The sequence below is a fragment of the Chrysochloris asiatica genome, unplaced genomic scaffold (genome assembly GCF_000296735.1).
Source record: "Chrysochloris asiatica unplaced genomic scaffold, ChrAsi1.0 scaffold00060, whole genome shotgun sequence".
Taxonomy (NCBI): Eukaryota; Metazoa; Chordata; class Mammalia; order Afrosoricida; family Chrysochloridae; genus Chrysochloris; species Chrysochloris asiatica.
The window spans coordinates 8,097,589-8,112,104 of NW_006408578.1; the positions used below are offsets into that span (position 1 = coordinate 8,097,589).

At 41.0% G+C, this 14,516-nt stretch overlaps 1 protein-coding gene across 1 annotated transcript in view; it reads right to left on the minus strand.

Annotated features, from left to right (window-relative positions):
- Positions 1 to 3,304: 3,304 nt before the first annotated feature.
- PAK1IP1 (PAK1 interacting protein 1) overlaps positions 3,305 to 14,516 on the minus strand; it is a 21,898-nt gene continuing 10,686 nt past the window's right edge. Inside the window, exons 3-10 of the mRNA XM_006864126.1 lie at positions 10,734 to 10,854; positions 10,584 to 10,658; positions 9,878 to 9,930; positions 9,486 to 9,631; positions 9,298 to 9,395; positions 4,515 to 4,614; positions 3,674 to 3,794; positions 3,305 to 3,510 (exon numbers count right to left, since the gene is read on the minus strand). Of these exons, the coding sequence (XP_006864188.1) occupies positions 3,305 to 3,510; positions 3,674 to 3,794; positions 4,515 to 4,614; positions 9,298 to 9,395; positions 9,486 to 9,631; positions 9,878 to 9,930; positions 10,584 to 10,658; positions 10,734 to 10,854 (920 nt within the window). The remainder of the gene's footprint in view (positions 3,511 to 3,673; positions 3,795 to 4,514; positions 4,615 to 9,297; positions 9,396 to 9,485; positions 9,632 to 9,877; positions 9,931 to 10,583; positions 10,659 to 10,733; positions 10,855 to 14,516) is intronic.

Sequence of the window (14,516 nt, forward strand, 5' to 3'; positions counted from 1 at the left end):
AAAGTTCAGCAGTAAACATCAGGTTACAAGTTTTACTTGTTTCTACCTTCACTTCTCAGTACGTACCTAGGGTTGTTGAGATTGCTGGGCCACATGGCATGGTAGTTCTATGTTCATCTTTCTGAGGAATCTGCAAATTGTTCTCTCCAGTGATTGTACCATTTTACATTCCCGTAAGCGATGAGTGAGGGTTCAGAGATCCAATATCTGTTTTCCATGTTGTTACTGCCAAGTGAGGTCCCTGGTGACACAAGAGTTATATACTGCAATGCAGTGAATTGCTTGATATGACCCTTCTAGCACAGTCTTTATAAATCCTAACAAATGTCTGGGTACCAAAAACTAAAATCCACTACTCTCGGGTCAATTCCAACTCCTAGCAGCCCTGTAGGACACAGCTGAACTGCTCTGTGGGTTTCCGACACTAAATCTTTCTGGATATGGAGTGGATGGTCAGTTTGAACTGCCGATGTTTTGCTTATACCAGTCCAGTGCTTAACCCATGGAGCCCCCAGGACTCCTTAATGACTGGGGTTCCCTTACTTTCTGCCCTGAAGTCTACTCAGATTCAGTATAGGATTTCTGAGACTATATTTTTATGGGATCAGAAAGCCTCTTCTTTCTCCTGCAGAGTAGCTGGTGATTTTCAAAGGACTGGGTAGGATTATGTAAATGAAGTATCTGTGGTGCTCCAAGGGGATTGAAAAATTTACTAATGATGCAAATAAAGTACATGGCACCCATTTGTGGTGGTGTTGTTGCTAAGTGCCATCGAGTCAGTTCCAACCCATAGCGACCCTGTATAGGGTGTCCAAGGAGTAGCTGGTGAGCTTGAATCACTGACCTTGCAGACCATGTAAATAGTATATGGAACTCTAACGTGGCTTTTTGTCAAACAGGTTTGTCATACAGCTAAGCTAAAAGTGAACCATCTCAGAAGTGGGAAAAAAGGATCTCACTACCATCAAGAAACAAGAAGTGGGAGTGGAGTGTACTTTGGAATCGGAAGTCCATGTGCTGAACCTCCTCAGTCTAGGAGGTGAAGAACTATGACACCGGACATGGCAGAGAAGAGGCAATAGAATCAAGACAGCAGAACCAGGGCATGGGCTTCCTGACTCATAAGGAGCAAAGTGAGAAAGCCAAGTACCTTTGGGGAGGTTGCCTATAGGTACTTAATGGTGCGGGGAGGGGAGTGACTAAGTATGTTGACCCACGGACCTAGACCTGGGAACTGAAGGTCTTTGGGTCTAGGAATACTGGTAGACTGAGTCCTTAATTAGTGGTATTGTGGGTTAATGCGCTGGACTGCAAGGTCGGTGGTTCAAACTCACCAGCCATTCCTCAGAAGCCCTATACAGGGTCACTGCATCAGAACCAACTCGAGGGCATTTACAACAAACACTTGCTAAAGCAGGGCAGAGACCAAGGGCTAGAAGAGCTTTGTGACGCTTGTCCAAGGTCATGAACAAAGCCAAGGATCTGGGTTTGACTGTGAGCATGTCTGAGAAGTAATTATCTTAACCCAAGAATTGTTATGCTCAGTATTCCTGATATTGAACTGTAGTTACTTCCCTAATAAGCCTCATTAATTGTATTGTGAATTATGTGTGACCACTGCAATGAATTATTAAACTCAACAGAGAAGTGGGAGGGCTGTTGGGTGTCAGAAATGGTGGAAAGGTTCACACACAGTAGACAGGAAAGGGCAACTTGGACATTGGCTACCCAAAATGGGTGGGGGGGGCTGGGGGGCTACAAAGGCAAGAAGTGACTGGCTTACAAGCTTTCAAGAGGGAACCTAGATCCAGGGTGCTTGGAGGAAGGCAGAATCTCCACTGAGTAGTATCCAATCTGTCTAGGCGGGGCTGATGGGTCTCTTGTGATACAATAGTGAATAATTGTTATCAGGACTGATTGTGAGGGTTGGAAATGTAAAGGTAGACGTTTTATAGCAAGGAAGGGAGTGATTAACTTTCCAGTCGAGGAGCGGAGGTCCTTAGGACCATCAATGGAGAAGAGCAGAGAGCGGGACCCTACCCAGAAAAGCAGTGATGCCTGAGATGGAGGCAGAGACGATGGCGTGGAGCGATGGCGTGGAGCGATGGAGCAGCTGGGGACTTTAGACCCAGAGAGGGAGAGTGACTGTGTGCTGAAGACTGGGGGTGGAGGGGGAGTGAAGGGTGCAGGCTTGCAGGGTATACCCTTTGGTTGGTTGATGATGCATGGAGGGGATTGTAACCATGGCAATGAAACGATATACGATAGAATGAATGTAAAACTAATATTCTTCCATGTAAACTATCATATAATTCACAATAAAACATTAAAAAAAAAAAGAAATGGTGAAAAGGTTGGAGGTGGAGGCATGTCTGATCTCTGCCTCCTAGGAATCGGCCTTGTGCTGATTCCGTGACCCTCCTCCCCATATTTGAAGGAAAGGTCAGATGTGGTTATTTTTACAAAAGGCCAGTAGTTGGAACACACTAGGGCCAACACGAGAGAAAACCTGGTGACATGCTTCCCTAATTACAGCATAGAGATCCCATGGGGAAGTTGTATTCTTATACAGTTGCTGACTTGGATTCAACACAATAGCACACCATGGCTCATGCCAGTGAGTGTCTGTTCATGCGCCTGTTAGCTATTTGAGTATTCTCTGTTGAGAAATGTCTATTCAAGTCCTCTGCCCATCTTTTAATTGGGTTCTGATTTCTTTTTATGCCCTGAAAGGAATGAAGACAAAATTTTCTGGAAATCTGTTTCCCTCACTGTCTTGTCATCTACAGCTTGGTAACAGTTTAAATAAATTTGGCAATCTCTCTATAACCTTGTGTACTTAACCCTAAACGTAAGGTGTTCAGTTTTATGAATACATATACATTTCCTTTATATTTCCATAATTCAAAAAACTGTCTTAAAACAATTCCTGGTATGAAAAATCTTTTTATACCTTTTGGTACCAAAAGGAACAAAATTTGCATTAAAATAACTAGAACCATTTGAAGAAGCCAAAGTTAGGAGCTTTTTCTGTTCTCCCTACACTTAAGAGAAAGATTAGAAAGGATCTCCAGTAAAACGTGTATTCAAGATTTTCTATTATTTGAAATGACATTTTGAGAAAAAACCCTTTTATTTGCTTAAAACAACAGCAAAAATTATGTATTATATAGTAATATAATCACACCATGATATGTTATACAATGTTGCCTGCCAAAACCAATTTTATATTTGTTTGAACACACCTAAAAGTAGTTAAAACAGTCTTTTTCTCTTGGGAAGAAGTTGGGATTCACCACATTGTTTATGTTTTCTTCTTTTTCCTCTTCTTTTCCACCATTGTTGTCATTTTCCTCTTCTTGGGTGACACTAGGCGATCTTCTTTCTTGAGTTTATCACTGTCTTCAGTTAAACTGCATTTCTTTGGCTTAGGTTTTGATTGCCTTTTTTCTTCCTGCACTATGTCACCTGACTCCTTCTGGTTGACTTTGGGAAGTTCTTCTTTACTGACTGAAACACAAGAGGCAGTGGATTTAGAGACTGCTTTTCCCCTTTCAGTAGGATGAACACAAGCTGACACTAAAGGGAAGTTATATAAATCTCCACTTCAACTTCCAATTCAGAGGTTTAAAGATTACTCAAATTTGAAAAACGGACGAGTTTACTTATTTACCAGAAGGCTTGGTAGCTGGAGAAAAGTTTTCCTTGGTTCCTGCTGTTCTGTCCAACCACACTCCCAGACAGGTCAGCCTGGCCTTAGTGTTGACTTCACAGAGTAGAGATGGGGGCAGTTTCTAAAACAAAGAATACAAATTCGTAACGAATACTTAATGTGAAAGAATTTTATACAATTACTTTATAGGAGCTATGTGAATATTAGATATAATTAAACCTATCTATAAATTTAAATGTATAAATTAAATAAATACATGTTTAAAAATGTATCCTGCTTCCAGAAATATTTTTTAAATGTTTATAAATTGGTGTAAAAAGAAAACCTCTTTATAATTCCTTCCTTTCTATCCTTTGAATTATGGGATTTACATAAACAAAGTACAACTTTAAGACATGCAAATAAAACTGAAACTCATCATTAATGGCTAATGATTCAATAATTCATCAATAAACTGGCTAATAATGCATGCCATATGAAAATAACAAATTTTAGCTGTCTATAGAAATTTTGTTTCAATTTTTCAGGATGAGACTCAGCATATAAATTACTAGAGCAACCCTGACAGTCCCCTGCCTCCAGCAATGAAATAGGCTACATGCAGCATAGTGGTTAAGAATCGGGCTGCTACCCTCAAGGTCGGCAGTTCGAAACTACCAGCTGTTCCCGTCAAGATTTGCAGCCTCGGAAACCCTGTGCAGGGTCACTATGAGTCAGAATTGACTCCACAGTACTTAACAACAACAAGCATGTAACCAGGGAGCGCTGGAGGCTCACTTACTAGAAGCAACACTAATGGTGAGGTTGCACTAAACTGTATTTACACTGCGGAAATACCCACCTTGTCTTGGTAAAGTTTCCACATTTTGAGGAACCCATCACTTGAGGCTGTAACAATAACATGATGCTCTGGAATTTCAAAATTGAGTATGTCTTTCACCCTAGGATAAAAGCACTGACATCAAGGCCCTTTCTTCCAAGCACAATAACATATAAAATTTCTACGTACACAGTTCCTTGCTTTTTCAGTATTTCAAGTGTTTCCAAAATATGCTTAATGAACAGTACATGAGTAGGTTCCTGTTTCACATTTCCATTATAGGTGATTAAGCATCTTTGTTGCCTGCTTTAATAGGTGATAAAAATGTATCTTCACTATTCATCAGTCAGCTTGTTGTACTGTGGTGGTTTGGGGGTTGCTGCAATGCTGGAAACTATGTCATCCGAATTTTAAATACCAGCAGGGTCACCCACAGTGGCCAGGTTTCAGCGAAGCTTTCTGACTAAGACAGACTACAACAAAGAACAAGCAGAGCACTTCTGACTGGTTAGCGATTAAGACCCTATAAACAGCAGCAGCAGACTGTCTGATACAGTGCCAGAAGTTATAAGGCACTCAGGTTGGAAGGCACTCAAAATACAATTGGGAAAGAGCTGCCCCCACAAAACACAGGTGAACTTAAATGATGTGAATGGAGTAAAGCTTTTAGGACCTTCATTTGTTGCTAGGGCTCAAGTCAAAATGAGAAGAAATAGCTGCAAACATCCTTTAATAATCAGAACGTGTAAAGTATGAATTTAGGAAAATTAGAAGTCATCAAAAATGAAATGGAACACATAAAGATCAAAACCCTAAGCATTAGTGAGCTGAAATGGACTGGTATTAGCCATTTTGAATCAGACAGACATATAAATGGCTTACTGTGCTAGGAACAACTAACTGAAGAGAAATGGCATTTTACTCATTGTCAAAAGAGTGTCTCAAAATCTACCTTGGGAGTACAGTGCTATGGATAATATCCATACAGCTATAAGGAAGAACAGTTAATACCACTATTATTCAAATTTGTGCACCAACCAGTAAAGGCAGTGATGGTGAAATTGAAGAATTCTACCAACTTCTTCAGTCTGAAATTCCTCAAATATGCAGCCAAGATGTACTGATAATTACTGGTGATTAGAATGCGAAAGTTGGAAACAAAGAGAAAGGATCAGTGTTGGAAAATATGGCCTCGGTGACAAAAATGATGTTGGAGGTCACAGGATGCAAATTTGCAAGACCGATGACTTAATCACTGCAGATACCTTTTCTCAACACCATAAATGGCAATTATGCACATGGACCTCACTAGATGGATTAAATAGGAATCAAATTGACTATATATGTGGGGAGAAAAAAAGACAACAGAGAAGGTCAATATCACCAGGCAAAACAAGGCCAGGAGTAGACTGTCAAACAGGCCATCAATTGCTCAAATGCAAGTCCAAGTTAAAGTTGAAGAAAATGAGAACAAGTCCAGGAGAGTCAAAATACGACCCTGAATATATCTCACACAAATTTAGAGATATCTTGAAATGTGCAAAGACCTGGAGTTAGAAAACCAAAAGGGAAGAAGATGCTCAGCATTTCTCAAGCTGAAAAAATAGAAATAAAATTCAGCCTCAATTTGAAATACTGAAAGATTCTATGGGCAAAATATTCAATGATACAGAAAGCATCTAAAAAAGATAGAATACAAGTTCAACCACATTCAATACACTCCCATGAACCTGGGTGGAGACCTGGTTGGCCAGCAGTTTGGCAAGACCTGGGGACTCCTGGTCACAGAGTCAGTGACATAGTCATAGAAGACTAGAGTGGAGACTGAAGCGTCCAGCTGATGAGAGGGCATATGCACAAGAACACCCACACTTGCAGATAATACCCACTTGACCTGGCTTCATTGGCTGGAAGACCAGAACTCAACTAGAAGAAAGAAGAGAAAAAAAAAGTGTAATCTGATACAACTTGATGAACTTGACCTACACCTATAGGGAACAAATCTTTACAGCAAGGATCATTCTCACCCCCTCTATACACAGGGTAGACAGGGATGGGCAAGTTGGACATTGGCTACCCAAAATGGGGGGTCTACAAAGACAAGAAGTGACTGGCTTACAAGCTTTTAAGAGGGAGCCTAGATCCAGAGGGCGCAGAGAAAGGTAGACTCTCTACTGAATAGAATCCAATCTGTCCGGGCAGGGCTGATGAAAGGAAATGTGGATAGCATTCATGTGGTACAATAGTGAATAATTACTATCAGGACTAACTGTGAGGGTTGGAAATGTAAAGACAGACGTTTTGTAGCTAAAGGAGGGGAGTGGTTGACTTTCCAGTCCAGGAGCAGAGCAGAGGCTCCTGGGACCATCAAGGGAGAAGAACGGAGTGCAGAACTCTATCCAGAGAAAGTGACGCCAGAGATGGAGGCAGAGATGATGATGTGGAGAGAGGGAGCGACTGGGAACTCTAGACCCAGAGAGGAAGAGGGGCTGTGTGCTGATGACCAGGGGGCAGGCTTGCAGGGTGTACCCTTTGGTTGGTTGATGATGCATGGAGGAGATTGTAACCAAGTCAATTAAATGATATATGATAGGATGAATGTAAACAACAAAAAAAAGATAGAATACAATCACAGTACCAAAAAGAAATGTCCAACTATTTTATAAGGTAGCATGTGATCAAGAGCAAATAATACTGAATGAAGAAATCCAAGATTCACTGAAGGCAATGGCAAAAAGCATCAATGGAACACAAACGGAAATCTTCCAAAAAACTCATGTAGCACTGAGACAGCTACCTGGACAACTGATTGGAAGAAATTTGTATTTATGTACATTTCAAAGAAAGGTGATCCAAGTGAATGTGGAAATCACCGTATAGTATCTTTAATATCACGTGCAACAAAATTTTGTTGAAGATAATTAAAAAACGGTTACAGCAGTAAATCACAGGGAGCTGCCAAAAACTCATGCTGCATTCAGAAAAGGACATGCAACATGGGATATCACTGCTGATGTCAGATGGATCTTGGCTGAAAGCAGAAAACACAAAATGCTTACCTGTGGCTTTATTGACTATGCAAAGGCATTTGACTGTATGGGTCATAACCAACTATGGATAACATTTCAAAGAATGAGTATTCCAGAACACATAATTGTGTTCTTGAGGAACTTTGTACACACACCAAAAGGCAGTTGTTTGAACACAACAAAGGGAATACTCAAAGGTTTGAAACGAGTTAAGGTACTCTTCAGGGTTGCAGCCTTTCACCATATTTATTCTATCTGCATGCTTAGCAAATAATCAGAGAAACTGGATTATATGAAGAACATAGCACCAGGATTGGAAGAAAACTCATTAACAGCCTGAGACATACAGACGACACAGCTTTGGTAGTTGAGAGTGAAGAGGATTTGAAATACTAACTGATTAAGATCAAAGACTACAATCTTCAGCATGGCTTGCACCTTATTGTAAAGAAAATAAAAATCCTCACGACTGGACCAATATAAAACATCATGGTATGTGGGGAAAAGACTGAAGTTGTTCAACTTCAAGTTGGTTGGATCCATAATCAATGCTCACAAAAACAGCAGTCAAGAAATCATATTGCATTGGATAAATCTGCTGCAAAAGTCTTTAAAAGTGTTAAAGAGTAAAGATGTCAGTGTGAGGATTAAGGTAAACTTGACCCATGCTATGGTGTTCTCAATTACCTCACATGCATGTGAAAGTTGAACAATGAATACAGAAAACTGTAGAAGAATCGATGTGTTTGAATTGGGAGAATACTGAAAGCACCATAAACTGCCAGAACAATCAAATCTGTGTTAGAAGAAGCACAGTTAGAATGTTCCTTAGAAGCCAGGAAGGTGAGATTTCACCTCTCATACTTTGGAAATATGATGAGGAGGGACCAGTCCCTGGAGAAGGACATCATGTAAAATGGAGGGTCAGTGAAAAAGAGGAAATGCCCCAATGAGATGGGCTGACACAGAGTCAGCAACAATGAACCTCAACATAACAGGAGTTGTGAGGAGGGCACACGACCAGGCAGTGTTTTGTTCTGCTGTGTGTAGGGACGCAGTAAGTCAGAACTGACTCAATGATAGCTAACAACAAAAAATTCTATCAGCCTCATCTTAAGGAAAAGTCACAAAGATCACATGCACAAGAAAGTACACAGAGCAAGCCTGTCTGCACTGCTAACCTTTGGAAGGGCTGTTTACAAGGTTGACCCTTGACAGGCATGTGGAAATCTGAATTTCATGAAACCTCTCACCACTGTAACTGATAAAAAAGGGTCCCATGCATAATTTGACTATGTAAACAATACGGTTTTTACTGACATCTGCTTTCCTTCTGTAAGTTGCACCTAGCTTTGAAAAATAAGTATCCTGTATAAATGACTAATTTCACTTTTGTTTTACTAAGGCAAAGAACACATAATTTTCCTAGACTCAAGAAATCACATATATATGTAACTATCTCTTCAGTTATTCGCAAAAATACATAAAATGGTTTTTGACATCACTGCATATTAAAGTTGATTTCAACCACACACACATTGTTGCTATGTGCCGTCAGTGAATTCTGACCGATAACGAGCTGACAGGACAGGAGCAGAACAGCACTACTGAGTCCCCAAGGCTGTAACATCGTTACAGAAGCAGACCGTCTCATCTTTCTCCTGCAGAGCGCCTGCTGGGTTTGACCACTGACCTGACTAGCTAGCAGCCCAATAAATACTTATCCACCGCGCCACTAGACCTCCTTACACATACAGAAAGACTAGCAAAGATACCTGTTTTCATGAGCTTTAAAGTCACAGAGGCACACCAGTGAGTCACAGTCAAACAACCTTACAACTTCTTCATCTCCTGCCACTGCAAGGACAGACTCCTAGGGTAAGAAGAGGACATTCAGAACATCAGCAATACTCTGAGCAGCACCACAGACACCAAATCTCTGTCCTGATCTCTGATCACTTACAGACACAAATGTGACAGAAGAGACTCTCTTCTCATTTGTGATGGTGCCACTGACAGATGCCGTGTCCAGCTGGTAGACGTCTATTTTATTCATTGTGACAACTACGTATTTCTCTCCCTTTGGGGACCATTCAACTATGTGAGCATCTGTAAGGTGGAAATAAAAAAAAAATTATTTTTTTGGTTCCATAAGTGAAAAATTAAGTGATCACAGCAAGAAAAACAACAGCAAATACTTCTACTTCATACCCATTATTTTATCTAATCATCACAGCAAGTGTATGAGACACATCTCTCTCTTCCTCTCAGATAGAAGCACCATTATGCACAATCACACAAGAATGGGTGGGTATTCATATTCCACCAATTACATTTTAAAACAAAAATACTCACTTTGTTTTATATTTTTTATGAATGCTGACCTTCCATCCACAAGATTCCATGTTCTGCAAAACAGGCACGATCATTAATTAAATTTGTTAGTGTTGTTAAGTGCTGTTGAGTCACACTAACCCTGCAGAGGGTTTCCAAGGAGCAAGCGGTGGGTTTGAACCACCGACTATGTGGTTAATAGTCCAGCGCTTACTCTAGATAGTGACCATATAGGACAGACAAGAGTTGCCCCATAGTTCCTGAGGCTGTCAATCTTTATAGAAGCATATTGCCACATTCTCTTGTAGAGCAACTAGTGTGTTCAAGCCACCAACCTTTCGATTAATAGCCAAATGCTTAACCACCAAACCACCAGGGCTTTTAGTTTAAAGAGGATGTTGCGGAAGTGCCATCAAATCGGTTCTGACTCATAGTAACCCAGTATAGGGTTTGAGTTTGAACCACCAACCTAATGGTTTAAACCAACCCTGTGGAAACTAGAATGTAGAGAGCATGTCTAATGCAGGGAAGGTTGTTTGTATCTTACCACTAACAAAACAGTTTTCAAACTCTCCCCTGCACCATAATATCCTTAAATAGCTAACAGTTCTGAAACAGTACAGACACAGTATCTCACTGCTGTGGGAGGAGATCCCCTGGTGGAGGGTTATTTAACTTGCATGGTAAAGACTAAAATGTATTAGAGATGCTCTTGGGCATGACTTACCTTAACGTTTTATCTGTACCCACAGACAAGGCCAACTTGCCAGATGGATGAATAGAGAGGAAGGTCACATGTCCTCTACAAGAAAAGTTAACAGTTAGCTACCAACTTCACTAGGATATCAAGAAGGTTGAGGGGGAGAGACGGGCTTACCTGTGCGCTTTAATAGACTTTAGGCATTCCCATTTCTTTGCGTCCCAGACACAGATCACTCCATCTTCTGCTCCACTGATTAAGTGCCTGTTGCCATAGAATTTCAGACAAGTTATTGTGCCTGTGGAAAATTTAAGATGGGCAATTAATACTCAAAGAGAATGCAAACTCCATGTCTGGTTTGAATGTTATGATGTAGTAAGCAAAACACGCAATGTTTCAGTATTATTAAAATGTAACTTAATGTCTTAGCTGAAGAAATTAAGATGTCATATAAAAACATATAGTTTCAAGCCTACGCAAATATATTTTCAGCAGAAAGTTTCTTCAATTGTAGATAATTATGAGAACAATTTTATAAAATGCTGTATTCTTCAACTACACCCTATGGAATCTCCTTTCATCTTTTCAACCTCTTCACATCTCTACTCCCTCTGTCACATCTCTACTCCCTCTGTCTAAATGGAAACTAAATTTCCCCTACTGCTTTGGAAACTGGGAGAGGTGTTTTCTCCTCAAACACTAGAGGGGGTAGGGTAGCAGCCCAGCCAGCGTATTTCTAGCACCTCCCCCAACCACCCAAAGCAGATCCAAACCACCACACATTCACTGTTAAATGCAATCTCCTAACGTAAGCGCCTCTAGCTTGGGAGTGTGGCACAGGCCTGTGACCTGTTTCTGTAAATGATTTAAAAAATTTTTTTTTAATCTTAATTACTGCTCATATCTGCATCCTGGTCAATCTTTTATACTGCCATTTCTATTAAAAGAGTCAAAGCATCTTTGAGGAATAATTTCGCACCTGACAAAAGCACTAAAAACATGTGGGCTAGATTACCACCTGCTTCTCAAAGTGTGAAAGGCAGCAGTCCGTGCCTGCGTTTGCTGCTTTCTCTGGTCTCCTCGTTCTTACTCTGGAAATTCTGATTCTTCCCATTTCTGCTCATGATGATAATCCTACCTCATTAATTCCTCACCCAGGCAAACCCCTCTTAGGTAATTCCTTTTCTTCTTGCTGGACACCTGTGCTAAAGGGTTGGGACAGACCCGATTTGTTTTTATTTCTTCCAAAACTAAGGGAGAATAAAGCCTTCCTTAGATGAAGTAGAGTTGGGAGACCTAAGTGAAAACAAATATTGTTGAGGTCACACCAGGCCTAGCTTCTGTTAAGAACAAGATAGATGCCTCTCAAGGTAGCCTGACTGTCTAAGAGACAGATGTCACTCCAAATGTACTGCTAAAGACCAAAGCCTGGTGCGCTTGATGCTGCAGGAACCAACTTCCATGGATGCGTTTTCCCAAACTAGGTACGTGCCTATTCGACTCTGCAGTTTTGAGTCTTTTCCTTCTTCTCAAACACAAATTAAACCTCTCCTTCATCTTCCCCTGGAAAAATCCAGTGACAACAGCAAACAGTGTGTTCACCACTGAAAAAAATTAGCAGTTGTCTTTCTATGCCTTGATCTTGCCACAATTCTGGACAACTTCACCTTCAGTGTCGGTAACTCGACCAAGAGGGGAGCATCACTGCTCCTTGACCTCCTCAATGCTTCCTCTGCATTTAGTCCCCCCACACCTACAACCTGGACGCTGCCCCCAACTACAGCTGCTTCCTGTGAGAACACCTGGCAGTCTCCTGACCTATTCCCTCTGACCAGAACCTCCCACCTTTCTAGCTATCTTATGCCTTTCTTCACTCACACTCATCTGCCCTTTTATGTCACAGGCCTACAGATCCTTGACATCCCAGCTGCCAACCCTTTATCAAAACTCCCAATCCCACAATATCTAGAACAATCCAACCTAAAACAGCAAAACATACATTCTCAGGACAGACCACATGGAAGGCCATAAAGCAACACTGGATACATTTTAAAAGACTGCAATCATAGAAAGGATTTTCTCTGACCACAACTGAGGGAAGCTACAAATCAGTAACAGAAAAGCAAAACAAAATCGAACACAAACAAATACACAAACATGGAAATTAAACAGCACACTATTAAACTACTGTTATGGATTGAATTACACACCCTCAAAACATGTCAACTCGGCTGGGCCATGATTCTTGGCGCTATGTAGTTACCCTCCATGTGGCGATCTGATGTTGTCGTCCTACGAGCTAAAAATCCTACTGAGGTAGGATGTAATCTACAGGATCAGAGAGGGACTAACACCAAGAAGAGCTGGGAACAGAGAGCGTCCTCGCCCTGAGAGACTCCGAGACTCAGGAGAAGACTCATGACAAGGGCCTTCCCCAGAAAGAAAACCTTCCTTGGAGCTGTTGCCCAGAATTCGGACAAGAAGGCTCCCACGCCGTGAGAAAAGACATTTCTGTCTGTTAAGCCATCCAGTTGTATTTCTATTAAAGCAAAACTAAGAACCCAGAAATAAATCAACATATGTACTGGCAACAGATATTGACAAGGGCACTAAGCCCATTTAATGGGAAGAATCTCTTAAAGAAATGGTGCTGGGAAAATTGTGTGATGCTGTGAATTAATGTGCTTCACTGTAAAGCTGCTGTGAACTGCAAGGTCAGCAGTTCACGCTCACTAAGAAACCCTATATAGGTTGCTATGGATCAGAACCAACTCAACAGCACTTAACAACAATGGCAACAAACATGAAGGAACAGGAGCCCTGGTAGTGTAGGGGATTATGAGTTGCGTTGCTAACCACAAGGTCAGCAGGTCAAATCTACCAGCCATTCCATGGGATAAAGACAAAGCTTTCTGCTCCTGTAAAGTTTTACATCCTTGGAAAGTCTATATGGGTTGCTATGAGTTGAGACTGAGTCTACAGCACGGAACCACCCTGGGAAAATGAAACACTATCCATGCCTTATACCATAAACAAAAAAAATTCAAAATGGACTAAGAACCTAACTGAACTAAAACCATAAAATATTTAGAAGAAAAAGCATAGGCAATACTGTCAGGAGTACCTTTCAACACAGATCATATCATAATAAAACACAAACAGCAAAAGACAAAATTAATGAGACCTCACGAAAAAATTTCAACTTTATCCATCAAAAAAAACATCACCAAGAGAACAAACAAAATGGCAGATCAGTGGAAGTGCAGTGAGGAGCTCCATCAGCAATAACACAGAATGCCGGACCAAACAGGCTCATGGGATGGTGCCAGAACTCTGAATCACATGTAAAGGAATATTTAGAAGGTGGAAGGCTTACAGCTAGGGGAACTGCAAAAGCAAGAAATCCAATGCTTTCTAATTCAAGATGCTCAGCTGCTCCCAGAGCCACCATCTTGGGAGAGACCAAGAGAGGAACGGATCAGAGCAGCCACAGACGCCTGACAGAACCACAGAGATAAATGGGTGGACACTTTTTATTTTTTTCTATCTATTGATTGGTCTCTGTCTGTGCACCTCCATTCAGGTGACTAGAGGGAGCAAGTGGAAACCCCACCAACAGAGGGTTCTACTACGCATGCGCACAGATCACCTAGAAATTTAACGTCACAGTTTCCACTTAAAACCAAACCGTAGAATGGCCACAGACGGCCCAGAACTGTTTATCACCAGGAAAAAGGCCTGATCAGGGATTGTGGAGCAGGACAGGCAGACTAAAAAGGAAATAGGCTAAAAATTAAATCTTGAGTTACATCAAAACGACCAACAGTGGCATCTTGAAATTTCTCAGGAAAAAGAGGGAAAGGGGAAGCCTATCTCCTGATCACATCTACCTGAAGGCAATCAGAAAGCATAAAAAATATCAAAATACACACTCATCTAAGTATTAAGGCCACAGATAAC